The sequence below is a fragment of the Epargyreus clarus genome, unplaced genomic scaffold (assembly GCF_041222505.1).
Source record: "Epargyreus clarus isolate Ecla_fem2 unplaced genomic scaffold, WU_Ecla_fem_2.2 ptg000005l, whole genome shotgun sequence".
NCBI classification, from domain to species: Eukaryota; Metazoa; Arthropoda; class Insecta; order Lepidoptera; family Hesperiidae; genus Epargyreus; species Epargyreus clarus.
Window position 1 is genome coordinate 8,601,656 of NW_027332213.1, and position 27,092 is coordinate 8,628,747.

Sequence of the window (27,092 nt, forward strand, 5' to 3'; positions counted from 1 at the left end):
AATATAAATACTTTAAGTACAAACTCACCAGCAATGTTATGTAGTCACAACAAACATGCTATGTAAAATTGATTAAACCGTAACGTGTCACTTTACTTCTTACTTACTTCATTATAATATCCCTCTATTTCAGGTGGGTACGCTTAATAGCTCGTATGTTCGAAGCGATGGCGGGTAACTTTACATCTTCCAGGGATATACATTTGTTCTTAAACGTACTTAACGGAGCTTTGATGTTACACAGCGAGGATTCTCTTATCCTGAGATACGTGATAGCTACCTATGTTAATGCTGCATTCAATTTTAAAAGCATTTTCTCCACTAATGGGTATGTTATTAATTAAATTGTATCTCTTTACAAATTGAAGCGCTATTATATAAATTCAAGTAATTGTATCAACAACAAAAATAAAAACAAAATAGAGAAAGAGAGATAGCGGGAGAAAAAGATGTGCAAATGGAAATTTCTTTTTAATAAAAAAAATGTATTATCCTTTATTATCTATGTGCCGTTTAAGCCCGTGTCAATTTACAATGTCAGAGGTTCAAAACGAGCGTTAAGTATTATTTTCTAAAAAAATATAATATTTCACACTAATTTCTATACAGTACACTTTGTTCTTTATATGTCTTGTAGTATAAATATAATCCATTTGTATTTCTTTTTTAGTACATGTTTATTCTTGAACGTATAAATACCGTCCTATTTATTTTCTGCTTTACCCAAAGGTTGACTGGTAAAGAATGCTTCTAGCATTAAGTTCGCCTTTTGTACCGATTTTTATGGTATAATAAAGTATAAATAAATAAATAAATAAATAAATAAATAAATGTCGATCTAACTAATTTTTAGCTATTTACTGATAATGCCAACTCTTCTGCAAATCTACTCTAACTTTCAAACCAACAAGTTAGTGACGACAACCATAGAGTACGCCGTGAAACAGTTCTACTTGCTGAACCGCAAGCCATTCATTCTACAAATGTTTGGTTCAGTATCAGCGATATTGGATACTGACGAAGAAAATCCCTTTGGAGATGCTAGTAAAGTAAGTCACTTTGATTAATACTAAAGTCTTTTTAGACGTAAAACTGGTAAGGGACTAGTATAAAACTGTTTTAATTGACGTGTATGTGCCCTCAGGCTCTTAGCACTCACTCCGTATGACTATTATAAAACATGGCTCTGTGAAGCAGCCGACCTGCCGTCGATATCACTATACTTATACTGGAATGTTTTTGGGATATAGTTTCTAACACCACCATATACTATTGTCACTATAATATGACATAATTTCCAGGTCCAATCCAGCTGTTTATTCAACCTGCTGCTAAGTTTAGAAACGCCATCACCGGATCCACTCCACATAGCTGAGCTGATCAAGGAGGAGAAACCGCTCAAACCTATTGACTTCTGCTACCGAGACGAGGAAGAAATGGTGAACGTGCTCGACTGCATCAGTCTGTGTGTGATGGTCGTGTCCTACTCCGCTGAGAGTATGCGCGGGTATCAAATGCTTGTGAGTATTGACATGCATAATATATTGTGATATCAATATATACGTGATCATCATAATGAAGGAAATTTTACTTATAGCCACAATATTGTGATATGTTTATCTAGCGTTTGATTTCAGTAGTGTTACAATGCTTACTAAAACAATGGTGGTAAACTAAACCATTGTCTGATATCTTCTTAACGTATGAATAAATATATTATAAGTTATAATACAAACATTTGTTTCAGATAATTTTGGAAGCTATCCTCCCCTGCTATGTGAAACAAATTGAATTGCCGACATACAACAGAGAAGGGAAGACAGAAAAAGAAATAATTCAGCAGCTAGCCATCGCTATTAAAACTCTTGTTAACAATTGCGAGGGATTGTCTAAGTACGTACCTATTTGCAATATGACAGAATTACTGAAAATGATGCAGAAATGATGTAGAAATTTTATCCACGAACTTTTTTTTTCATTATCTCTTAATTAACTTATAACCAACTAGTGAAATTTGTTTGTATGTGTTTGTATGCGTGTGATTATGCGTGCATGTGTGTCTTAATTAAAAAGTGAGTATCATATTACGTAATTAATAATTGTTAGAACACCTGAAAGGCCTAGGGTTCAAAATAAAATAATGTATTTTAAGGGTTTAATGACGGTTGGTTACAATACTATCGCGAGCGTCCGTCTTTGCCCGCCGCCGTAGACCAAGTGAATGCGAAGTGTGGCGACTGGCCGCGCGTCGCGGCACCCACCGCCGGCGTACGTATCGCCCGCACATTAAGATGCGAACAGATTTTTTATTAGTAAATAACATAATAATATCCAACACATCAGTGCTTATAAAAGCATGTATGTATGTGTGCATGTGTATGCGCGTGTGTGTGAGCGAGCGTGCGAGAGTGTACGTGTGTTCTTAATTTAAGTTACGTCGATAACATGCATGGACCGCGTATCAATCAGATCATACAATGGCCCGTACCGGACGTCGCCGGAGCACAAGGGGTCATCGCAGCGCGGTGGCGGAGCGCGCGCGGCCTTCCTGCCGCTGGAGCTGCTGGACGACGAGTCGCACTCGCGCTACGTCAGCGACCACGCGCGCCCGCCGCCCGTGCCCGACTACGCGGCTCCGGAGGACTCCGAGGTGTGTGAGTGACGCTCGGCTCGTACCGCGCGGTGCCGGAGCATGGGACCGTCGTATGGTCATTTGTCCGAGCAACTAATATGTACTACATTAAGATAGTGACCGAACACGAACGAGTATACGCAAATAGGAGTATGTATAACAACCTACTCGAGTGTATTCGATACTCGCCACAATATTAATCCGTTCTTCGTGAGTTGTGGGTTTTTCTTTTTAAACACAAAAGAAAAAATATGCGACATATCTATATAACAACCACTGCTCTACCAGACAATGTTATATTAGAAATCTATTTAGATATTTATATGCATATGTACTAAAAAAACATTAAAACCATTCTAAAGGAGTTTATCTAAGATATTCTTAAAATTATCAGTTACCGAATAATATATCATTTGACAATAAAAAATAATTTATAACCACAACAGTTGGTACGAGCGGAATATCGTCGTCCTCGCGATGTGCTACTATCGCTTGTGGGAGACTTCATAGGGCGGGCGTCATCGCGCCTGCTCGAGATCAACGGTTCTAAGGGCAGCGGGGGTAGTGAAGGCAAACCTGTGGAACTGCTCGATTGTAAATCGCACGCGGTAAGGATTGTTCAATAATAACTATGTTCTTAAAATAATTTGTTTTTTTTTTATGTAGTAGTAGAAATTTAGGGCCGTATTAATAGATGGATCTCAATATCAATCTTAAGTTCGTATCACCTGAGTCGCTCTTAAGTTGCGGTCGGACTCGAGAACGTCGCTAATTAATAAATTAGTACTACTCCACCAAGCCAACAAGACGAACGGGTGGAATTTGGCCTCCCTTCCCGAGTACCGCCCCATGTCCCGCTCACGTCCTAGTCCTAGTACTGTTCGCAGCTAAACTCTCACTCTCACAATTCACAAATAATTTCTTAATTATATTTTGGTTTATTATTTGTTATTGTTATCAGTGTAAATAGTTATTGTTTCTTTGTTATTTATTATTAAGTTTTACTGTGCCGTGTGTTAAAACAGCATCAAAATGGGGAAAAATAAGACTACTCATAGCGGAGAGCGAATAATGATATTGCGAGTTTTACGTTTTACGTTATTTTTTTGTACTCATTAGTTTTCGTAACAGTCGTTTAAGTATAAATTATTAGATTATTTATTAAAATTTAATTTTCATAGGTATACATCAACATTTCACAACAAGTTATTATTTTTTACCAGCGGTACGCACATATCTGGCAAGTCGACGTCACGTTTGATATTCGCCTAGTTGGCTTGGTCGAGGAGTATCAAGTGCATATCATTTGATACCGGTCTCAAGTACAGCATCTCAGTCGACTTTTTTTTAATAGTGTTTTACGGCTTTGGCTTTTTGCCTGTCAGCCTAACTTTATTGTACTTTCATCATTGCATCTCAGTCAAAACAGTAAAACAGATTAAAAAGATTTTTTTAAATGACAGTTATGAATGAATGAGAGCAATCAAGACGGGACTTCGTACCCACGGGCCTCTCATATGCCGCATCCGCGTTTGCAATATGGGGGGTGGGTAGGGATTATTCGGGTCTCGAGGGTACCCTCTTTGCCCGGGCAAATTCTCAAGGGAGTGAATACCCCCCGGATTTTTAATATTCTTTCATAATAATATAATATTATTAAATAATATTATAATATAATGAGACAACATTAAAATTATACCAACCCCGCAGTTTAGCGGGGGGTACGGAACTCGGTCAGTTACCAAGCCAGCAGTCCCCCTCCTGATGGTCGGAGGGAGGAACCAACCCTGGGAGCTCCCGCGGGAGCGGCCGCCCCTCAGGTGGTCGATCGTGAAGGGGCGCGAACCCCTTTAGGTGGGAGTGTGGTCCAGCCTCAGCCCGCTCGTACAACGAGCGAGCGAGGCGAACCACAAACTCCTCCACGGACTGCATTTTAAGGTCGCGCTCCAACACGTCGTTCCTGACGTAGCGACCCGCCCCCGCGATCGCTCGCAGGGCCAGGTTTTGCTGCGCCTGAAGACGCTGCCGGTTCGACCTAGAGACCAACGCGTACCATGCCGGCGCCGCGTAGGTGAGTCGGGAACGAATGTAGGTCTTGTAGATACCTAGTTTCATTCGTAACGGTAACCTGGATGTAAGCACCGGTCGGAGCATCGCTCGGGCCACTCGGGCCTGGTGGATCGAGTGCTCCACCTGCGGGGTCATACGCAACGAGCGATCGATGCTACATCCTAGGTATTTAACTTGGGTCTGCCAAGCCAACTTCGTTCCCCGGAGACGTAGCGGCGATGGCATGATACGCTTGCCGCTGAAAAGTATTGCGACTGTCTTACCGACGTTGACAGCCATGCGCCACTTATCAAGCCACATAGGTAATAGGTCGAGCAGGCGCTGCATCCTAGCGGCAGCTAGCTCTGCTCGGCGGGATTACGCGAAGTAAGAAAGAAAGAAAGAAAGAAAGAAAATAGTTTATTCGGCAAAAAAAATATATACAATAAACACAAATAGAAAATTGCATACAAAAAAAAAATATTATAATTATTTTTAACCGAAAAGGTCTCCACTCAGCTTTAATGTTTCAGATAAGCTTAGTCATCTGAAACGCTGGTATTCTGTGGAGCCTGTAAGACACTGTGTGCGCGCGAGTGATACGTGTATGCATATGCGTATGTGTGTGTATGTGTGTGTGTGTGTGAGTGTGAACATATGTGTGGCAGAATGAGTGTGAATATGAATGAAACAGTCGAAGGCAAGGCAAGTGTATTATTGAATATAATTTAAGGTATAATAGGTAAGCTAATGTAAAATGTTGACATTATAACAAAATTTGTAACATGTACATATATCTCTCAGTTTATTATATATTCTTATAGTCAAATAGGTCGTTTTTGTTCGAGAATTAAATAATTATAAAGAGTACGTTTAAAGGAATTAACTGTTTTCGAGTTTCTTATTGGTGGGGGTAGATTATTCCAGCACTTAGTGGCCGAATATTTAAAACTGCCACGAAATGCAGAAGACCTATGTTTTGGGTATAAGAGAATATTGGTCAATCTCTTGTTACAATGAGAAAAAGTAAGTTTTTCATACAGATACTGTGGTTTACGAGCCTTCATAACTCCGAATAATAATGTAGCAAAGTGTAATGTGCGACGTTTCTCCATTTTTAACAAATTGCCGCTATTGAGAAATGGAGTAACGTGTTCCCGCCGCGGTATAGGGAAACAAAAACGAGCACATGCATTCTGAACGCGTTGGATAACCTTCTTAGTTCTACTGAGAAGACAGTCACCTATCACAGTATCTGCATAATTTAGCTTTGATAAGATTAACGTTTCACACAACTTAATTCTTAAAGCTACACTTAGGTATTCTCTAACTTGATACAATACTTTTAATCTATAAAAACAGGTCTTAGTGGTAGCAAGTGTGTGTTGTTCAAATTGTAACTTGCTGTCGAAAATAACACCCAGATTCCGCGCTTCTTTAACAAGATCCAAGCGACTACCGCTTACCATCACACATGGCTCTGCCTTCAGTATTGTATCTACCTGATTTTTAGAACCGAGTACTAAGAATTTTGATTTCATTGGATTAAGAACTAAACTATTTTTCTCTGACCATTTCGCTATGCTTAATAGATCTTGATTTATTGAGTTTACTGTATTTATTATGTTCTGTGGCTTGCAACTTAAGTATAACTGCAAATCATCCGCATACATATGGTATTTGCAATTAGCTATACAATTTGTAACATCTGCTATATATAAAATGAACAAAATAGGTCCCAAAATCGATCCCTGTGGTACACCATGATTTAAGAAAGCGGTTTTTGAGAAAGATATTGATCCACTCGCGTTTCTTAAACTAACCTTTTGTGAACGTCCTGATAGATAGGAATCGAACCATCTTATTGTATTTATATCAAACCCGTAATATGTAAGTTTTGATAGTAGGAGAGTAGTATTAATGGTGTCAAACGCACGGGAATAATCAAGTAGTACAAGGATTGTACCCTGCCCCATGTCCCTACAAGATAATATGTCGTCAACAACGTCGAGGAGGGCTGTAGTGGTACTATGAGATCTACGAAAACCTGACTGTTTTAACGGTAATATATTATTAGCTTCTAAGTACTCTGATACTTGTTGCGCCACGACTTTTTCTAGTACCTTCGACAGAAATGGCAATATACTGATGGGTCGTAAATCTTTCAAAAGTAATGGATCAACAATTTTTGGGGTAGGAAGTACAATGGCAGTTTTCCATGCTTCAGGGATAACACCAGTTTCTATAGATTTATTGACTATTGATGTGATTGCTTGTAACGTATGAGGTAGAGATAATTTAATCATTTCAATCGAAATATCATCTGTCCCAACGGCGTTACTTGATACAGATTTAATATTTTTTGAAATGGCTAGATCATCCACAGGCTTTAAAGAAAATGAGGATGAGGTGTAACGGTTGAGCTCGAAGAATGTTAGGGTAGATAAGTTAAGCGGATTAAAATTATTAACATTTAAAAAGTGATCATTTATTATATCAGGGTTATCAAAATGTGATGGTAAATCATTGTGCTTTTTAAAATACACCAGATTGCGTTTAATATTTTTCCACAGTTTACGCGGGTCGTGTAGGTATTTGTTTATGTGAAAATTAAAATATGCTTTTTTCTCTGTATAAATGGCAGTGGAAACAATTGATTTTAGTTGTTTATAGTACAAATTACAGCTCTCTTGTTTATTTTTGCAAGTGTTCTTTTTAGATTTAGCATGCGCAGCGTTACGGAGTTTTATCATTTGTTTGACGGTGTAAGTTATCCAAGGGTAGCTAGTTTCTTTAAAAAGCGACGTTCTGTAGGGTGCATATCGATTATAAATATCAAGTAAACATTTGTTAAAAGCATTTACACTGTCGTTAACATCATCATATTTTATAAGACATTCCCATGATGTTGTTTCAACATCGATATTAAACTTATTTATATCAATGTCTTTTATAGGACGGTAATGAAGAAATTTAGGAGTTGGTTTGACCTTTTTAATGTTAAACTCCCATGTAATTAAAGCGTGACTACTTAAATCAGGTATATGATCGACTGATACTTTATTTACTTTCATATTAGTACATAAAAGATCTATTAACGTCGCAGAGTGGTCAGTGAAGTGAGTAGGTTGGTTAATATACTGCTTTAAGTCCATAGCCTGTAAAAAATTTGAAAGTTTTATCGAATTTCGTTCGTCAGAGGCTAGTAAATTGATGTTAAAATCTCCCATTAACATTAAATAGTCATAGTTAGAAAACAAACATAATGATTCAGTGAGTCCATCAATAAAAGTGTCTACGCTGAGCCATGGCGGACGGTAAGCGGTCCCAACCGCGATTGTGAAGTTGTTTACTTTAACACTTAACCACATTTGTTCTATCGCGGGTTCGGCAGGGTGTTCAAGTAAACGCGCGTTAATACTACCACTCAAATAGAAGCCGACGCCGCCGCCCCGGGAGCGGGCTCCAGCAGGCCGCGGCGTATGCCTCAGTCGGTAGCCGGCCAATGCAGGAGCACGATCTCCCTCGCCAGGACGAAGCCACGTCTCATTTATTGCTAATAAGTCAACTGGGTGCTCTTTCATTGCCACTATTAATTCTTCATGGCGCGTACCCAACGAACCCGGGTTTAAAAAAAAAAAAAAAAAAAGCCAAATGATAATTTTTTGCATTGAATGAATCTAATAATAAAGGAGAATATTGTTTGGATAAATTTAGAGTTATTTAAATAAAAGGTAAGTACTGTTATATGACGCCAATCGACTGTGTTTTTATAAGAAAGATGTAGTTGTGTGGTGTAAGTAATACTGAGGAAGTGTGTTGTATGTTTATTACAGTTCTAGATTACGGAGTGACATGCTACACTTTTATTATTCTGTATTTTATATGGTAATGTAAACATAAAAATAAGACTAAAAAGGCAATATGATAGAAGCTTAATAATTTTTAACAATTTAGATTTATATAGATATGTGATATACTTATTGAGATTACCACATTCACATAGACAACAAATTACTATAATTAGTGTATTTAAAAAGATTATTTTATAGTGATAGAATAATACCTGACAACCATTTTTGGCTGGATTTATTCCAATAATTTTAGACAATAGAAAACAAAACTTTTGGTCGAACCATTCAATCACCAAAAACCCTCTTTATATCCGCTTCGTTGCGAATTCTCCACGCTGGCTTCCCGGCTTCTTTACGGGAAAAAATTCCACCCTGTTGCGTCCACACATAACGCATTGCAATCGTCGAGCCTCTAGTCGAACTTTATAGAACAGGTCTCGATTTCCTCGAGTGAGCCTTTCGTTGATGTAGAAGCGAGCCGGCGGGCCAGGCAGATCGAGCCCAGCGGTGTCGACGACGCGCCGGACCCGCGCGGCGCGCAGCAGCTGGTCCCACTGCGCGCGCCGCAGCAGGCGCACGGCCAGCGGGCGCGCGCCGCCACCACCGGCGCTCGCGGCCGCCGCAGGGCTACGCCGCGGTCCCACTCGCATCGCACTCGCCACGACTCGCTCCTCCATTTCCACTCCCAATTTATTACTTATGACACTAACTAGATGTAACGGGTTCTCTCCAGGTGTTTCGGGTAAACCAGTGATCTCGAGGTCATTAAGCTACAGCTCTTGCTCACTATTATTCAATTTCACCTTTAAAAATTCCAGCTCTGAAGAAGATCTGCAATCACAGGTCTCCGGTTGCTTCTCCAAGGCAGTCAAGCGTGATTCGAAACTATCCATCCGATGATTAATGCCTTGTAATGTATTAGAAACTTCGTTTAACTTGTTTAATAATTTACATGAGTAATCGTCAAACATAGATTTAATTTGACTTTCCATCGTTGTTCTCAAATTTTCATTGAAGTCCCGTTTAAAGTCTCCGAGAATGTTTTGTAAATTGCATAGGGATATAACCTGATCTTCGGTCTCTGATTCGGATGAGCAGAGATGTTTCTTCCTCATTGTTACATTATGTGTCGATGATCCTGATGCGCACACCGTTAAATCACTAGTTTCTTTGATAGATCCCGGATGTTTAATACTATCATCTATAGATGTATTAGGCGTCAGATGATTGCTTCCCTTTCTTTGTTTATTTTTACACGAAAAGCACGTCCACTGTTCCTTTTTATCCTTTTCTAATGATGTAAAACGTTTATAGGGAATATTCGCGCACTCGATGTCATATAAATTCTTACATAATAGGCAAGTAACGAATTCTTTATTCAATATCTTCTTAGTGCAGTTCACACATAATTTTGTTTTGGAGCAAGCGCCATGTTGGAGATTCCGTCGTGGCCTGGAGCCTTACGCCTGGGTAGGCGTGAAGCCGCCTTCCTTACCTCTGTGGGAGAGATAAACTCAATCCCTTCGCGCTCCTGCACACGATGCCGCCACCGCACCGCCGCCGCGCCGTAGTCCTGTTTATACGCGCCGGGTCGCGCCGCGCAAAGCCCGCCGCCGCGCCGGCACCGCGCCGCCACCGCGCGTGTTCCCCTCCCTCCCTGTTTGAAAGTGTATGAATATCACCATATTGCTCCCGTCCCGACTGCATAGAGTGAACCCACAACTTTTTAACACGACGTTCTTTTTGCCATTTTCTATACATATAGTATGCAAGCACAAACTTCTTTTTTTTTCATTATATTAGACATGTTTGCGACACGTGCGATCTCGCGGCGTGCACGTTCGTACGCGGCCGGCAATAGAATAGCTAAATCAAACAGGGAGGGTGAGGAACACGCGCGGTGGCGGCGCGGTGCCGGCGCGGCGGCCGGCTTTGCGCGGCGCGTATAAACAGGACTACGGCGCGGCGGCGGTGCGGTGGCGGCGCGGTGGCGGCATCGTGTGCAGGAGCGCTTCGAGTGCCGGTGTCGGACCCCTAAGGAAATCCCTTACTCTACCCTCTACCTGCTCATGGTGCGCGAAGACGTACGGTGCGGGTGGGTGCGGTGAGAATTGCACTTGCATGTACTCCACAAGCACCTCTACGCGGCGGAGCGGTCCTTAGCTGCGTGGACCCGCCGCCCCTCGCCATCTAGGAGGGGGGTGACGGGGACCTTGGCTCGAGTCAGCTGTCTGTTCAAATGGTGAAGTGACGTCTGCGTCTCGCTCGCCTGGTCGATCCTCATCTCCCAGGCGGCACCTCGCAGCTCCGCCATCTCAACAGACAGCAGCTGCGCCAACGCATTGAGGTCACGCTTGACCCGGGGGCATCGGGTGCGCGCCCAGAGCTCACGCAGTCTACGCTTTTTTGGTGAGAGCCTCGCTCAGACGAGCTGGGAGAGGTGTTGAGTAGCGACCCGCCTCCACAGAGATCTGGGTGGTCGAGGCCGCCAGGGCATTTTGTATAGAGGTTTGTAATACCTCGGTGGCGGCCTCAATCCCCTGGGGTGAGGAGAGTGGGCCGCTGAACTTAATAGTTGGTAAAAAGTTCTTAAATTTCTCCCAGTCCGTCTTACTGCGGGCTCTGGGGGGCTCTACACACGCCGCCCCTATACCAAGCGTGACCAAGATGGGCAGGTGTTGTGTGTCTAGGTCATACAATACCTCCACATGGACTGGACACGGGAGGTTCTTATGAAATACTATGTCCAGGACATCAGGACGGTGGGACTCAACCGAGGGGATATGGGTGGGAGCCTCGGGCCCCTGTACCTCATACCCTTTGGCCTCGGCGTCTAAGTACAGCTGATGACTCTATAACCCAATGAAGGAGAGTTGAACTGTTGAACATTACAATCATGTCATGCAGCGTAGCGTTTCCGCTCCTTTGCTAATGCAATAAAATTATTATTGTAGTGACATATCTCAATAAATATATTTCTAAAAATAACATAATAGTTTCTAAATTGTATACCAAATAAAAAGTAACTGGTTTCACGAGCTATATTTTTCGGAAAATTTTCTGTTTCAGACACTGTTAATCTCATAGTGTATTATTATACATGTCATAGAGAGGCAACTCTACGTATTTTTGTCCCCCCTAAAGCGCCCCTAGTGGCCTGCCCCAGAACTACTCATGGGTTTTACATACTATAGATACCTATTATATATTCAATCATAGATTAGTATTCAATATATGTATTCAAATTATAAGTTAAGTGTATTAGGTAAATTATAAGTTGTATCTTCAAAACACGAACTATAAATATTATTAGTATTTCAAAGATTCACATTTATATTATACTTTTTTCTTTCTCAATTTTGATACAAGAACAAAACTACATTTACATACTTAACAAAATTTCAGAAAGATGAATCTTTGAATCACGCTCCTTTACAGTTGATGTTAAAGATACAACTTACGTGGGAGGTATCAAATATGTATAGGTGTCGCAACGGTGTCTCTCTGAAGTGCAAAAACAACTTTTCAAATTAGAAACGAGTAACGAAGTTGCGGACATTTGACAACAGACACATCATTTTGACAGTTAACTGTCACTCCGCCAGTGCTAGTATCTGCACAAAAAGTCATTCTGTATGGAAGTGTGCCCCTCCTGGTTAATCTGAACAAAACTAATAATGTGCCGAGTCGGCCATTTTTGGTATTCGAGTACTTTAGTACTCATATAAAAAAGAATCGAGTCAGTACTCGAGTCCAAAGTATTCACAAAGTACTCGAGTACTTTGCACAACATACAGTCCAATAGCACGGAAGAGCAAAAAAAAAAACGCCACTCACTACACAAAATTAATCAAGTTTTTACTTGTACGAGTAGTATTTGTAGTGTACGAGTATCGTCAGTATTCGAGTATTACTGGTACTCGAGTATCACTATTGGTACTCGAGTATGCGAGTTTATGTAAGTACTCGAGTACTGACTCGGCACTCGGCACATCTCTAAACAAAACGCGTCGCGTCAACTCGCGTCATTAGTTTGTTCACTGTGTTCTATTGTTGTGGTTGTGTGTTAGTTGTGAAGTGCGAAATTTTAAGTTGTATATACATTAATTGACTGTTTCATTATGGAAATGAGTAAGAAACACATATTCAGTGAAGTGGAAAAAAACGTTTTCATAGACATTTTAAAAAAATATAATAGTGTAGTAGAGTGTAAAAAAACTGACGGAAATACTTTGCAAAAGAAGAACTCTGCATGGTATAAAATTGCAGGCGAATATAATGCCAGCCCCCACGTATCCCGTCAAGTAAGTACTTATCTATTTTTCATGTATAACGGTAACCTTAAACATACCAAATAATAATTCTTTATTTCATGAAGCATCAGTTCAATTACAAAGGTATACAATTTTCACAGGGTAGTCTTTATAATAATTGTTTATTTTAATTCAGTATCGTCAGCTGCGTAAACTGGGTGAAAAGCCTGTAATATAGGCAAAATTTCCCTACAGTAAATCTGAGCTGCTATAATCTTATCCATTTAGAATTAACAGAAACTTGTACATACAAAAGACTTGTATTTGCTAAAAATGGCATGATTTTGATACTTATGATAATGTTGTAGGTTACGAGTAAACAACTAAGGCGGTTGTGGATGAACCTAAAGCAGCGACAACGTGAAAAATTGACTGCAGAACGACAACATAGGTCGTCAACTGGAGGAGGCGGCCCCTCTACCAACGAGGCAGAGATGGACGCAGATATATCGCAGCTGACTACAGGCCCATTTGTTAGTATTGATGGTGTGATCGATTCCGACACTGTATCAGGTATGCATTTTAAATGTTTTATGGTGGTGCTCTACATATCTTACTATTTGAAGTATTTAATGTGCAGATTAGAGATAAACTTCATCAATCTGAATATGTCCAGTAGGGTGAATTATGTCTTTAAGCTTTCATGTTCCAAAGTGACTGGTTGATGAACTTGTTGATGCTGACTATGACAAATTACATTTGCCAAAATTACATTTTTGTTGAAAGTTTTGTTAGTATGCTATAGTTAAAGTTAGTTAACATTATACAATAAGTAGTTAAGTTTTCAGACTGCATTACTAATATTCCTTTTTTGTTTTTAGAAACGTCTATTAATCACCTACTTGACGATACAGAGGAAAAGGAAAAAGCCATAATCAAGCCTAGCACTCCACTCTGTTCACTATCTCCACATCTGCCTGCTGCCTCAGTGTTAGCCCCAAGTGTGTCCAGAAACGCAGCCTCTTCCTCCACAATCCATAGAAAAGTAGCATTATTTAAAGCCAGTTTTATAAAAAAAGAATACAATGATAGAAAACGACGAGCAGATGACATACATCTATTAGAAAAAGAACTATTGAGAGAAAAAATAAGAGAGGCTAAAGCTAAAGCTGAATTAGTGGAACTAATTTTAGAGAAAGAAAAATGTTTAATTTAATTAGGTATGTACCTGTTATTTAACTTTATTATAATTTTCAATAAAAACAGATAAGGATTTTATTTTAAAAAATATATTTAGGATTATAATTTAGAGCTACATTTTGAACAGTAATAAATTTCCTATTTAAAATAAATGATTATATTATAAAGAATTTCATTTTCTTTTTTTTTTAGTTATAGAACTACACTTGGGATTATGAATTGAATAACTTTCGTATTTTATATAATTAGATTATATCAGTTATATATATTAAGAATTTCTGTATTTTTTTTTCAGGTAAAGCTAAGCTATTTAAATTGGCTTCTTAAAATGTAAATGAACATTGAAAAGGAATTAACATTTCATAATTGTAATATTAGAAATAGTTTTGTATAATATATTGTTTATAAAATTATGTTTGTAGTATTTTTGACACATACCAACCTTACCTAATACATTGTGTTAACTTACAATTTATTTATTTCAAATTAACAATGTAACAATAATTAACCAATACATTTTGTTTCTCTTTGTATGTAAATATCACTTCACTTATAAATGCAAAATGGCATGCAATTGAATATGAGATAAAAAAATCCATTACAGAAGTACATATAATGAAATTGATTATTACAAAAAATTAACACTCCAAAAGTATAAATAAATCAATTACAATTGTAATCTTAATTAAATCAATCAATCCTAGATAAAATGTAACAAGGAATAAAAATTAAAATAATTTATTTACAATTAATTTATAAAACATATCACAATCCTAAACTTTTGTATAAGTAAAATTTCATTCGATTTAAATACAACATAAAAATTTAAATCATAATAGCTGAATTGTAAAATTGAATCAATATTAAAATTATTATTAAATTCAAGTGACACTGTGAAAGAAAAGTGTAAAACTTAAATGCACGCAAACTATTAAAATACTGTATGGTTGCCTCATAATATTTACTGAAAATAATTTTCTAAAATCGAATTCCTAAGCACAAATCCTAAACGAGTACTAGGTACCAAACTGTGCTGTTGCTCCTTTGAAATGTTATTCAAGACCGCACATACAACTATTTTATTAGAAAAAGTGGACAATCTGTTACCAAATTCCAAATGTTCTTTCAACCACATTTCTGGTTATAATGTGGGCTTTATTGAATGAATTGAATTTGTGATTGTAAATCTTTAGGAGTGGGCCTTACAGGGATCAATACAAAGGGAAAAGTGACGTACCTACTATCACCAATTACTTTACCACTTTAAAACCATTCACTATATTTTACATGCACAGATGATATTTGAAATATTCTGGAATCATGGGTACTCCAGCCCATCTTGTCAAAATGTCCAAAAATTCTGTCCAAGGTCCAACCACAGCCTGAAATATATTTAAAGAAAAAATTTAGGATAAAGTTAATAAAGATGAAATTCTTTATTTATTAACTTTATCCTATACAAGGAAAAATAAACATTTAATTTACTCATAACAAAATTAGTAACATGCCCAGGATTCGAACCTTGGACCTCCATATTAAAAAAACCACTAGGCTTGCTTTGCTTTACTGCTGTGTACCTATACAAACATTTGAGATGAAAAATATGATTTCCTGTTCATGGTATTGGTAGCCTGATGTGGACACAATTTCTTACATGAGTGCAATCAATAGTACCATCTATTCCAGGTAATCCCGGCCAGCGCCCACGTTCGCACCCTCCGAACCAGAATACAATAGCGCTTAGCACTCCTGTTATAGGCAGAAATTGTGTATTATTTACATATAATTAATTTCTTCACCATCTGTGTTTACAGCGTCTTGCTGAGATAGCCCACTCTCTCCTGAAAGTGTCACCATACGACCCGGAGTCGATGGGCTGTCGAGGTCTGCAACGCTACATGACCTTAGTGCTCCCAGCCGGCGACTGGGCTGATGATGCGTTGAGACCCGCTCTTATTATGATCTTACGACGACTTGATAAGGTTTTCCTTAAGATCGCCAAGAAGCCTAGCATTCGGGTGAGTAATTGTCACGTATACCATGATTTTTGGGATTTATTTATTCTTTATTTCTTAAACAATATAACATATCAACCACAAAATTGGAATGACTATAATCTGTACTTGCACTTTAATGGCTGTTACAATTTAAAGCTAAACAGAAAATATATTATTTTCACATCATAAGTCAAAATCTGTTTCGACAATCTTATAATTGTCGGTACTTTTCATAGTTTTATCATAACTATAATATTTTAGAGAAACACAGACTGGGATTCGGCGGCTGTGCTCTTGAAAGGCGTTTACGAGACTATGATTCGTTGTCCGTACATCATGCACTGGCAACAAGTAAAAACATTGTTGAATACGGTACAGGTATGTACAGTGACATAAATATATGATCGCACGTAACTTAGGTACGTAATATCCATAAATAGCCAAAAAGCAAAACCTGTTAATGGTTCTCCTTTAGTGAACTATTGATAGGATTTCCAAATTAACTGAACATAACATTATATTACCCCAATAATGCTTACTTTCAGGCATTGATAGTATCAGATAACAATTGTGGAGAGAATTTATCATCGGCAACGGCAGCATTGATGTCGCAGCCCCCACCGACACACTTCTGCAGTACTGTTGTTCGGTTGATCGCATTGCAAGTTATAAACACAGGGGTAAGTTTGAACACAGTTACTATACTATAACTCTATACTATTGACACGTTCATTTACTTATCATCTATTGTTGGTGTTTCTTATTTTATAACGTTTCTGTTAAATTGTTACAGGACAGTTATTCCTTGGAACAAATGTGTGGAGGCAGTGCGATATTCCCGACTGCAGAAAAGACAGAAAATATGTTGTTGAACTTGTTTATGCCTTTATGTCTTCGTGTGGGGAGTGGTAGAAAGGGTAAGTAAAAAAATATAAATAGAGGGTATTATTTGAGTCTATAATAACTTGTTCAGACATGATACAGTACAGAGCGTCCCCATATGGTTAAGAACAATTAGTTTAATTCAATTTAATTATCTCAACGATGAAGGATCGATAATGATCCAAGTAGGTCGGACAGGATCGTACCGTACCTGATATAACGCAATCATATCATACCAAAAAACTAATATTTAAAATTAATTTGTTGGTAGCCTTTTTACAAAACTTGCGACATTTCCTTACTACCTTTAGGCAACTAGACATTTTTATCAAACGCACCAAGAGTATAGTCCGCGTAAAACTGCTAGTCCGCTCTGAATATAGAAATGAATCACGTCGCCATAATAAATTGTATACACCTGCTCGCAACAACTTCAGGGCGGACTAGCAGTTTGGCGCGGACTATACTATGATTTCAAATAATGTAACTGGTTGTGTGTTGTGTAATGTAACTCATTGTGTGTTGTTGTGTGTTGTGTAATGTAACATTGTGTGTGTCAGACGTGCCGCCGCTGCGCCAGTCGGACGTGTCGTACGTGGTGTCGGTGGTGCTGAGCGCGCTGTGCCCGCCCGCGCCGGCCGCGCAGCTGGCGGCCGTCAACGCCAAGCTCAACGCGGCCGACGCGCGCGCCAACTCGCTCACCTTCACCGGCAGCCGCGACACGCGCAACACCACCAGGCTCTCCAACCAGCTGTATCGGATCGCGTTCTTGGGTTAGTATACTCGTAATACATATTTCTAAGTTATGAAGCATACGAACAACACTAAACGTTAACCAGCTGTATCGGATCGCGTTCTTAGGTTAGTTTAGTGCAGATCTCTTCTTATGTAGCATACGAGCAACATCAAGTGATTGTTTAACCAGCTCTATCGGATCGCGTTCTTGGGTGAATTCAGCACAGAGCTTATGAAGCACCTAGGAAACACCATGTGACTGTTTAACCAGGTCTACCGGATCACGTTCTTAGATTAGTTTAATATGGATGTCTACTTATGTAGCATACGAACAGTACAAACCGTCTATTCAACCAACGGATTACATTCTTAGGTGAATTTAGTGAAAGTCTATACGTTATATAGCATACGGGCAACACTATGCGACTGACCAACCAGCTTTACCGGATTGCATTCTTGACTCAGTGTAGGTAAAGATGCGTGCACACATGGCTCACGCATACTAGTATACATTTATCAATATCATTCTTGCCACAAAGAGACCCTTTTCTATTATAAAGCCATTGTGGTCTCAATTCACTTAGAGCTATCATAAATCTTGTTTTATATATGATGTTAAATTACTGATGTTGGATGTTTCAAACTACTGATCATCAAAACGACCATTCATGCCAATACGTTAGTAAATTTTGACATGGAATTATCACATTAATCAGTAATTTACAATTGAAAAAAACCTGAAAGTACAATGTAAATCACTAAAACAATATGACGATTCCCCAGCGCTAAAACTAATCTGCGCGTGCTTCACGAGCGAGCTGTGCAACGAGTGGGGGCGGATCGCGCGCGCGATGCGCGAGCTGGGCCGCCGCAACGAGGCCGCCGAGCACCTGTGGGACTTCCTCGAACACCTCGTCACATTCCGCACGCCGCTATATGTGCTGCTACAGCCGTTTATTGTGCACAAGGTGACGTATAACTTCATGTTTTATAATCGCTGAGTGTGATATCGTACGCCACTAGTGCTGGACTGAATGATTTCTCTGATGATAACTTCCTACTTAAGATTGACGATATCTATAATACAAAATTCATACAGATTTCAGATTATAGAAGTAAGGGCATAATGTATTATATGTTTATTACAATTTCACATTATTAATTTCGCTGAATCTTAACACAGATATTGCTCTTAACCTAACTGTCTAAAAAAACGCTTTTACTCTTCAAAACAACAAGAATACAATATGTGATTTTGTAGTATTTTCTTTAATTTCTAGTGTAATATTCTCTAGCACTATCATGTATACAGTTCCTCAGCAAATGTGCAAAAAATTATTATTGACAGTTGGGGTCATATCATTGTTATTATTAAAATTATGACTAAGTCAGAACGACCAGATGTGGTGGTAGTGCCGCCGTCTAATTCGAAAGGGTTCTACCACATTGAAAATATATTAGTTAATAATGATTCATGTGAATGGATAAAATCGTGATATTTTTTACCATGAACAGCTATCCCAAACGCCGATCAGCGACCACGAGCGGCACATGCAGTTCGTGGTGCGCGAGCGCATCCGCGGCCTGAAGCTGCCGGCCGCGCGCGCTCGCGGCGCCCTACTGGCAGAGCTCACTAGGGAGCTGCGCACTATGAGGGATACGCACGATCATTATAAATTTGGTGAGTGACATTTTTGTATTTTTTACTGTATTATATAAGTATAGATATCTCACCGCCTTGTAATTAAAGGAAGCCATTAAATGGGTTATACGGCTGACAATTTTGTCAGCCATTTAATGGCTGTCATGGTGTAATTTACGCGGAACAATTCCGAGATGCGCATCTAAGTCGTAAAAACACGAAATCGAAGAAAAAGTGCGGAGAAATATCCTTTCATTCGTAAATGATCTAAAAACTAATTTTTTTATAATTTTTCAAACACGAAAATAGATAACAGTGACAACTTCAATTGTCAAAACTGGTTACATTTTCTTGTTAGGAGTGAGTAATCTTCACAAATCTATGATTTTGGTATATTTATTCCCAAAAAAAAAATTATACCCACTGTACGGTGCAACCGTGCATTTGCTGCAGTCAGCATTTCCCAAACCGCGCGCACGCCATTTATTAAATAATTATATTTTCAAATCAGTTCGCATCAATTAGCCAACAAGGGCGCCGCGTTCCCATTTAAATCAAGTAGTCTTAGCGCATCTCATTCATTGCAATTAAGTATCGGTTTTGGACAATATAATCATTATTCCATATTTCGGTGTTTTATTTATCGCTAATATTGTATGTAGCAAGAAACCGTCCACCCACAAATTTGTCTTTCTAATTTCTCGCCGCTTATTATATTTTTTGAGAGTTCAACGTAGCAGTATATTATCTTGTACAGTTACGGTCTCTTTGAACAACAATATCTGTAGTAGTGTTATGTATAATAAGCGTTTGGTGTCCCGTGCGCAGAGCAACTGGCGGAGAGCATCGGCGCGGGCGGCGGCAAGCGCGCGTCGGAGGCGCTGCGCGGCGCGGAGCGGCACGGCGCGCACGCGCAGCACCGGCCCTCGCTCATCTCCATGCTGGTGGGCCGCGCCGCGCCGCGCACGCCCGACCACCCCGCCGCGCCGCTCGAGGCGCAGAGGGGTACGCGCGCGCGCACACACACACACACGCACACGCACACTCACGCACTCACACATACACACACCCACACACACAGGCACATATAACATACACATACACATACGTACGCATCCGCGCATACAAACACAAGCACACACACTTAGAGACGAACGCATCGTCGTAAATTCATCAATGGATTACTTACCCCACTTACTCATGACTCGCGCAAATACACAAATTCATTACTCCCTGCAAGGACTACATTGTATAAGGTATAAGACGTTAACATTCCCATATAATGCAACACTTCATTCTCGATATCATATACACTTTATAATTTAAATCAAACTATACTACGCCAAACTACTAACTTTTAACGAAACTTACCACAACACTGGTAATTCTATTAGTATTCATAACCTCCAATACTCACATTTATTCTCTATTTCAGAATCGTTATCGAGCAGCTCCACGAACAGCCAACATATTCCATCGTACGATGGCCCCACCATCAACAGTGGCCGTACCAGCGACAACAGTAACATCAACAGCAATAATTCACAGCAAGGTGGCATATTCATAAAATAAAATTAATTGATTGCCTCATTATTTTAAACACAATATAGAAATACCTTTTAAAAGTCTGTTTTAAGATTTACGTGTCTCTTTAAATCAAAATACAGCATGTACAAATATGACATTGTTATTTTTTTTGCTGAAGAACCATTAACTTTTATATACTAATAAATTAATTTATCGTTCGCTAATAAATTAATTTATTAATGTATACATTTTTCTACGAATTACATTTTTTTACTAATGTATACACTTTTCTTTACAGCAAACATATACGGCATGGATAAACCAACAATCAACACGCCTTCTTATGCCAATCAAACTAAATTGCGTTTCGTGTCATCTGTAGAATTTAAATTAACTTCAGGTAAGAAAGTATTAAGAATTAAGTAGTAAGAAAATATTACAAACTCTTGTTTTGACTAAGAAATATTACTAAGTATAGTATTCAGTGATCTTAGTAATATTGGTATTGTTTTAACATCGTGATCATCGTAACATCGTGATATATTATTACTAATACTACACTAAAGGGTCCTCAGCACTAATTTACGATATTACTATAACAATTCGACAGCTGTATAAGTAAGGTTAAAACAACTGGCTACAAAGAACCCTTTGTTTCCATCCAGGCGAGACGTGCCAGTCGCCGCTGTCGCCGCTGTCGGCGGGCGAGTCGTGCGGCGAGGACGCGGCGGAGGGCGAGGACCCGCGGCCGCGGCTGCAGCGCGCGCACGGTCCCTCCAAGAAGACCTTCAAGTTCCGACGCTCGCGGCACGCTAAGCCCGATGTGAGTTAACTACTGGTAGACGTACATAATATCAAATCACTGGAATTAATTAGCACTAAGATAATCTACAGGAAGCATATTAGGTTAGTGTTAATTGTTGTTATGAATTTGCCTGCATTTGTTGTTATTAAAATTAAGTTTTTTTTTTTTTGTGAACAAGTTTACTATAATACATTTCAAACACGACATTATCAATATTCAGCTAGTCAGATTAACATGCCACCACCACCAACCACCTCTGTCATAATTTGAAATGTATGCAGAGATCAGCTAAGATTACTATACTATAGGTTTTAATATAATTTAGAAATATGACTGTGGACATAAACTGGGATACGGTTTAATCCGGCTTAAAGTCATGCTATTGAAGCTTGGAAACAATGATTTCTAAACCCTAATACAACAATGCGGTAATAAATAAAACGTCACAATATTTGCAAATAACATACGCGAAGTCATCAATATTTAAATGAACAGTAGAGAGCAGAAAGTCGCACTTCTTACGCGCCACTAATCATTATATAATTAGTTGAAAGTATATACAACCCAGCTCATATTTTGTATTATTCCAGACACACATCCGTTTGGAATCTGACGAGTGTTCGTCCCCCGGCGCCGACAGCACTCCCTTGCGGCGCGGTTGGCCTGCGTCCCTGTTAGCACCCACCAACGTCCTCACCGACACCTCCTACGACAGCGAGATCTCACAAACCTCCTCCACGTCCGGATACAGGCTAGCATTACAACGACATTACCGACATCAGTAAATTCACGCAGATAGATATAAGTGTCGTGGCTGCATGCTGCGCTTCGATCGATTCACCGATGCGATAATTTTAATTTCGATTACCTCTAAATTTTTACTGTCTTGATCTACACATACTTATTTTTTTAATCGTATTGAAAAAATACATATGCTTGGTCGTTTTATAGACTGGCGTAAAGATATCATGATGAAAAAGAGCATTATTGTCGTTCACGCTGAATCATTTTCGCGTATGTGTGCATGCGTTTATACTTCGTGTGCACGTATCGTTGTATCGATGTTTTATATGTTGAATTGGCAAATATTGTTGTTTTGTAGGCTTTTTCAAAATTTCTTAAATAAGATTAGGATTGGATTTAAGTTAAAAAATACATATCTTCAAAATTTTCTGGATCCTTTAAAAATACTAATTAACAAGTTGGATTAAGAGTATTTTCAGTAAAAATACATGTGAATTAAAAAAAAAACAAGATATTTTAATTCATATTTTATTACCCAGTCTAACGCGTCACTACTACAGTACTTAATTTGACGTGGATTGGCACTATAACGTAACTAGTGTACGTTTAAACGTGTATTAAATAATAAATGTTATTTATATACTTGACCTACATCGTCAAACGGTCGTGGCACGTGTGCTAAGCGTGTTGGTTGCTGTCTCAGGGAGAGCTACAGCCTGCAGGCGTCGATGTCGGACTCGCCGGGCGGGTCGGTGCGCGCGGCGCTGGCGTCGCCCGACCGCGCGTCCGCCACGCCGCGCGCCTCGCCGCGCGACACGCCGCACGCGAGCCCCGACGGTAAACCGACCTTCGTATGTACCAACGTTTACACGTACGATGCACACCCCTCTATGCGCTCCGCCCTGTGAGTATGCATGCACCTTTTCGACCCCAACCTGTCTACTAATTTGTAATATCTATCAAATTCGAATGCAACCGCAAAAAATGTTGTACTTTTTGACGTCCGTCGTACTGCACGCTACTTCCCCCTCTAGCCCTGACTTCAAACTGTGTGTGTGTGTATGTCTCGTTTAACCACACGTACGTGCACGTCTTACCCCTCTCTGCCTAACTCTTGCTGCCTAACGCCGCCCTGTGAGTATGTCGCATGCTTTACGACCCCCCGACCGTGCGCATTGCATAATTATGTGCACGTCTCTAAATGTTCAATAAAGTCTTTAAGAACTTACGCATTCAAAACGTAACTTCTACTACCACTACCACATTTCTACTATGGTACAAGTCATGCTATGATACAACTTAAGATGTTAATAAGTTTTATTAAATTAAGAAAAAATACTTCAGATACTAAATATGTCAGATAAAATTCTTTTAATGCTACATCTTCTCTTCTGCTGCTCTACATAACAATATTTATCCTTCTCTTTGGAATCTATATTCTGTCTCCCGCTTACCTTATGTCTTCTCATTTATTGCACTATTTGTATAAAGTTGTCTCATAAATTGACAGAAATGTTTAATGTATTGAAGTAATGGTGTCGTCAATTTTGTACAAAATAATAACTAAAATGTAAATAAAGAAAAAGTTAATAATAAAACTAAAAAAATCTCTAATTTAATATTTTTGTATCACTTATGCAACACTGTACTCATATTTATCTTTTTATGTATATGCAGCATCTATAAGTTGCGAATCAGGAACATCATCTGCTGAGAGAACTGCATTACTTGGTGCAGCGAGCCAACGATCGCTTTTGCTAAGCAGCGACATGCGCGACGAAGATACCCTACTTTAATTGAGTAGTTTGAATTGAAGAATATAATAGAATCATTTTAGATATGCTGGTAGTTTGATGTGTTGTTTTTATTACCATATTTTATAGAATCTGTAGTCCATCATAGATTGGTGTCTTTCTTAGAATATAATAAAGATCTTGTTAGTCAATTTACAATGTATAACAAACAAAACTAAATAAAGTACTCTGTAGATGTACAATGATTTATGATTGTATGGAAAAATAGATTTTTTAATAAAATGTTGTGTTAAAAATGTGTTTTATTATAAATTCTAAACCAACAACAACAGCTTGCTAAAAAAATATTACTTTTTGTAAGAAATCATGTTTACAATAAGTAAATAAAAATAAAAATATTTCTTTTCGAAACAGAAGAACAGGCCTACATGCCCAAGAGTTTTCAGAATATGAACTTCACTTTCATAATGATGTAAATGGTCTCCATAAATACTATTCCCTTCTCATTGTAGAGTTTTAATGCTAATGAAATAACACTATGCATTACAAAACATTTATTAATAAATAACTTAGCTCATTACAATTATGGTTCTTTACAAGATAGAAAAGGTTGAATAGCCATTTGAATATCAGAATCAAGTGGTATTTCATGAAAGTACTTAGAAAAAGTCAATACAATCTTATACAAACTACGCTTAACAGATGACAAAAGTGCAGACTTTATTTTCATGGCCAGGACATCATTTAAAATGTGCTTTCTAGGAACAAGGCCAGGCTTTGTCAACTTGTCCAAATTCTGTTTAAGATTGACCAATGCATTTATTACTACTGGCAAGTCATTCTGCACTACTCCATATTTGTCCTCTTTCAATGATGCTGCTGTTATGTTCGCTAAACCTTCACATGTCCACATTACGGGTTGTGCTTGAATTAGTACAAATTTCAGTCTTGTATCAGTCAGTTCACCAAAAAAGTAATTGAAACCAGGTTTTTGACATAATTTATTAATGAAATTATTGAAATCTTCCTTTAATGCATCTGTGAATGTATTTTCAGTTTTATTCTTAGTGTGGTCTTTCAGTTCCAGTAAATATGGTGAATTAGCCATGTTTCTTAGGGTCCCTGGGTAAAGTCCAGATGGTGGAGTAACATTCAACATGCTTTTAGGGAATGAGTGCTCAGACTCAACCTGAGGGGTATCCCCATTTATAATATCTAACTCCTTACTAAAATTGTTTAGAATACTTAAACATTTCTCCAGCAAATTAGTCCAATTCCGGGGATGACCACCTGGTTGAGACAATGTAAATATATGTGATCTTCTTATTGGGTCTGTCATTGACATAATCTTTAAATCCAGAGCCCCCAAGTAACCAGTGAACTGGGTCTTCTGTGACAATGCATTATTCAAAGTCATGGTAGTGCTAGACTCGATTGGGAATTTCATTGGTTCTGTCAGTACAATATTGAATACTGTTCGCATAGTATAGACTGACACGAAGAATAAACTAGTATAAAACCACAGTCCAATCCATATACCAGAACCAATCAAATTAAAAATGCTGTCCAATGGTTCATCTTCTAGATACAGGCTGTACACATCTGCAACTACATTTCTTGGCTTGCTACCCCATAAGTAATAGAAAACACTGTAGTATGCAACTGGAATCATTGAATTTCTAAATCCCTGTGATAGTACATGACTTGTAGCCATTTTGATCTGCTGAAATTTATCTTGATAAATATGTGGAAAAGTTAAAACTGCTGTCCCAAAGATATAAACATTTAGGAAGTAGTAAAGTCCCATCCACATTCCACCAAACTGCAGGAACAAACTCTGTTCTGCTAGACACTGTCCATCATATTTTTCGCATTCTTTCTTTAACTCCGAGAAATTGCTTTTAGCTAGTGAAGAATATAAACTCATCGTAAAGTAGCCATTCAGAGCATACAAGATACTAAAAATTATATTCTGTAATGAAAAAATACTAAGAAACATTGAGAATCTTGTAAATCGTTTTGGTGCCGGTTTCGTATAATAACTTCCATAAATGTATGCTTGAAAGAACGATACTAGACCCAGTAACATTACATTAAGGCCCATCTTCCAGCTGAGGACATCGTTCAGCGTCGACGTGATCCATAACAAAGGATGCAGTAGATCTATTTGTATAATAAAAACCAGCACTATTGCTAGAAGTGTCTGCAATGCAATATTCCACAACACTGCTTTTACTAGTCTTTGAGAAAATATTTCACTTTTTTCTTCCATGCCGGCAAAATGTGCGAGGTTAGATGAAAATTTATATTTTATTTCAAAAAAGAAGCATTTATTTTACTGATGGCTTCGTTCACTCAATTTATAACTTCAATAAAACGTTATTTTTAGGTTTTCAGTCCAATCTTCTTACGTTTTATTAAATAATTTCAGTTAAAATTTAAATTTCCAGCCATTCTTGATCAAAGAAATTGACACTTTGTTTATTTGATCGTTCACGTTGACGGTTGACCTTATATTATTATTATGATAGATGACATAATAAAAATATTTAAACTATGAATTAAAATAAAAGCTGTTTAATTAATAACTTTATTTCGGAGCTACAAGAAAATAATATTTTTAGTACTTTATATTTTTCTTTATGACTAAGTGTAGTGGGGCTGGATCGCCCCGCGCGGTCCTTAATTTTGACATTAAAGGGGCGGCAAAATCTTTAAAAAAATACAGTTTTTTCAAATAGATTATGAGGGATGTCTTTATTTAATTCGAATATGATACAATTGGGTACTTGACAGTTATAACAATAAAATATGAAATATGTTGGATATGATAGCTTATAAGTAAACATAAATTATGCAGTATTTCGTTTATTTTTTAATATGTTCTAAGTATTTTAATTTTTAAAAAGAAATTTTCGATTTTTTATCTGTGGATTTTAAATCCCAAAACGGCGACAGTGCTGCCTCAAATGTCATGTGACGTCACTACATCGAAACCTGTCGATCACATCGAAACCT

At 38.4% G+C, this 27,092-nt stretch overlaps 2 protein-coding genes and 1 long non-coding RNA gene across 3 annotated transcripts in view; 2 read left to right on the forward strand and 1 right to left on the reverse strand.

Annotated features, from left to right (window-relative positions):
* unc80 (unc80, NALCN channel complex subunit) overlaps nt 1-24,370 on the forward strand; it is a 51,330-nt gene extending 26,960 nt beyond the window's left edge. Inside the window, exons 46-65 of the mRNA XM_073073077.1 lie at nt 134-328; nt 854-1,049; nt 1,302-1,520; nt 1,748-1,893; nt 2,470-2,650; nt 3,079-3,240; nt 15,803-16,006; nt 16,247-16,363; nt 16,531-16,665; nt 16,779-16,902; nt 17,428-17,640; nt 18,386-18,570; nt 19,118-19,283; nt 20,073-20,249; nt 20,680-20,796; nt 21,070-21,171; nt 21,437-21,594; nt 22,167-22,327; nt 23,024-23,157; nt 23,998-24,370. Coding sequence (XP_072929178.1) covers nt 134-328; nt 854-1,049; nt 1,302-1,520; nt 1,748-1,893; nt 2,470-2,650; nt 3,079-3,240; nt 15,803-16,006; nt 16,247-16,363; nt 16,531-16,665; nt 16,779-16,902; nt 17,428-17,640; nt 18,386-18,570; nt 19,118-19,283; nt 20,073-20,249; nt 20,680-20,796; nt 21,070-21,171; nt 21,437-21,594; nt 22,167-22,327; nt 23,024-23,157; nt 23,998-24,116 — 3,211 coding nt within the window. The 3' untranslated portion in view covers nt 24,117-24,370. The remainder of the gene's footprint in view (nt 1-133; nt 329-853; nt 1,050-1,301; nt 1,521-1,747; nt 1,894-2,469; nt 2,651-3,078; nt 3,241-15,802; nt 16,007-16,246; nt 16,364-16,530; nt 16,666-16,778; nt 16,903-17,427; nt 17,641-18,385; nt 18,571-19,117; nt 19,284-20,072; nt 20,250-20,679; nt 20,797-21,069; nt 21,172-21,436; nt 21,595-22,166; nt 22,328-23,023; nt 23,158-23,997) is intronic.
* On the forward strand, nt 11,973-14,401 carry LOC140742234 (uncharacterized). Its single transcript, XR_012102256.1, has 4 exons — nt 11,973-12,839; nt 13,157-13,361; nt 13,670-14,008; nt 14,284-14,401. It is a non-coding gene; the product is annotated as an uncharacterized LOC140742234 (long non-coding RNA).
* A 243-nt stretch (nt 24,371-24,613) lies between the features above and the next one.
* Ndc1 (Nuclear division cycle 1) lies at nt 24,614-26,577 on the reverse strand. The gene has a single exon (XM_073073078.1). It carries the CDS (start codon nt 26,344-26,346, stop codon nt 24,658-24,660), a length of 1,689 nt encoding a protein of 562 aa, XP_072929179.1. The 5' UTR covers nt 26,347-26,577; the 3' UTR covers nt 24,614-24,657.
* Between the last annotated feature and the right edge of the window lie 515 nt (nt 26,578-27,092).

What these genes read in the sequence shown, in the direction of transcription:
- Ndc1 (XM_073073078.1), bottom strand. Translation starts at nt 26,346, where the DNA reads ATGGAAGAAAAAAGTGAAATATTTTCTCAAAGACTAGTAAAAGCAGTG.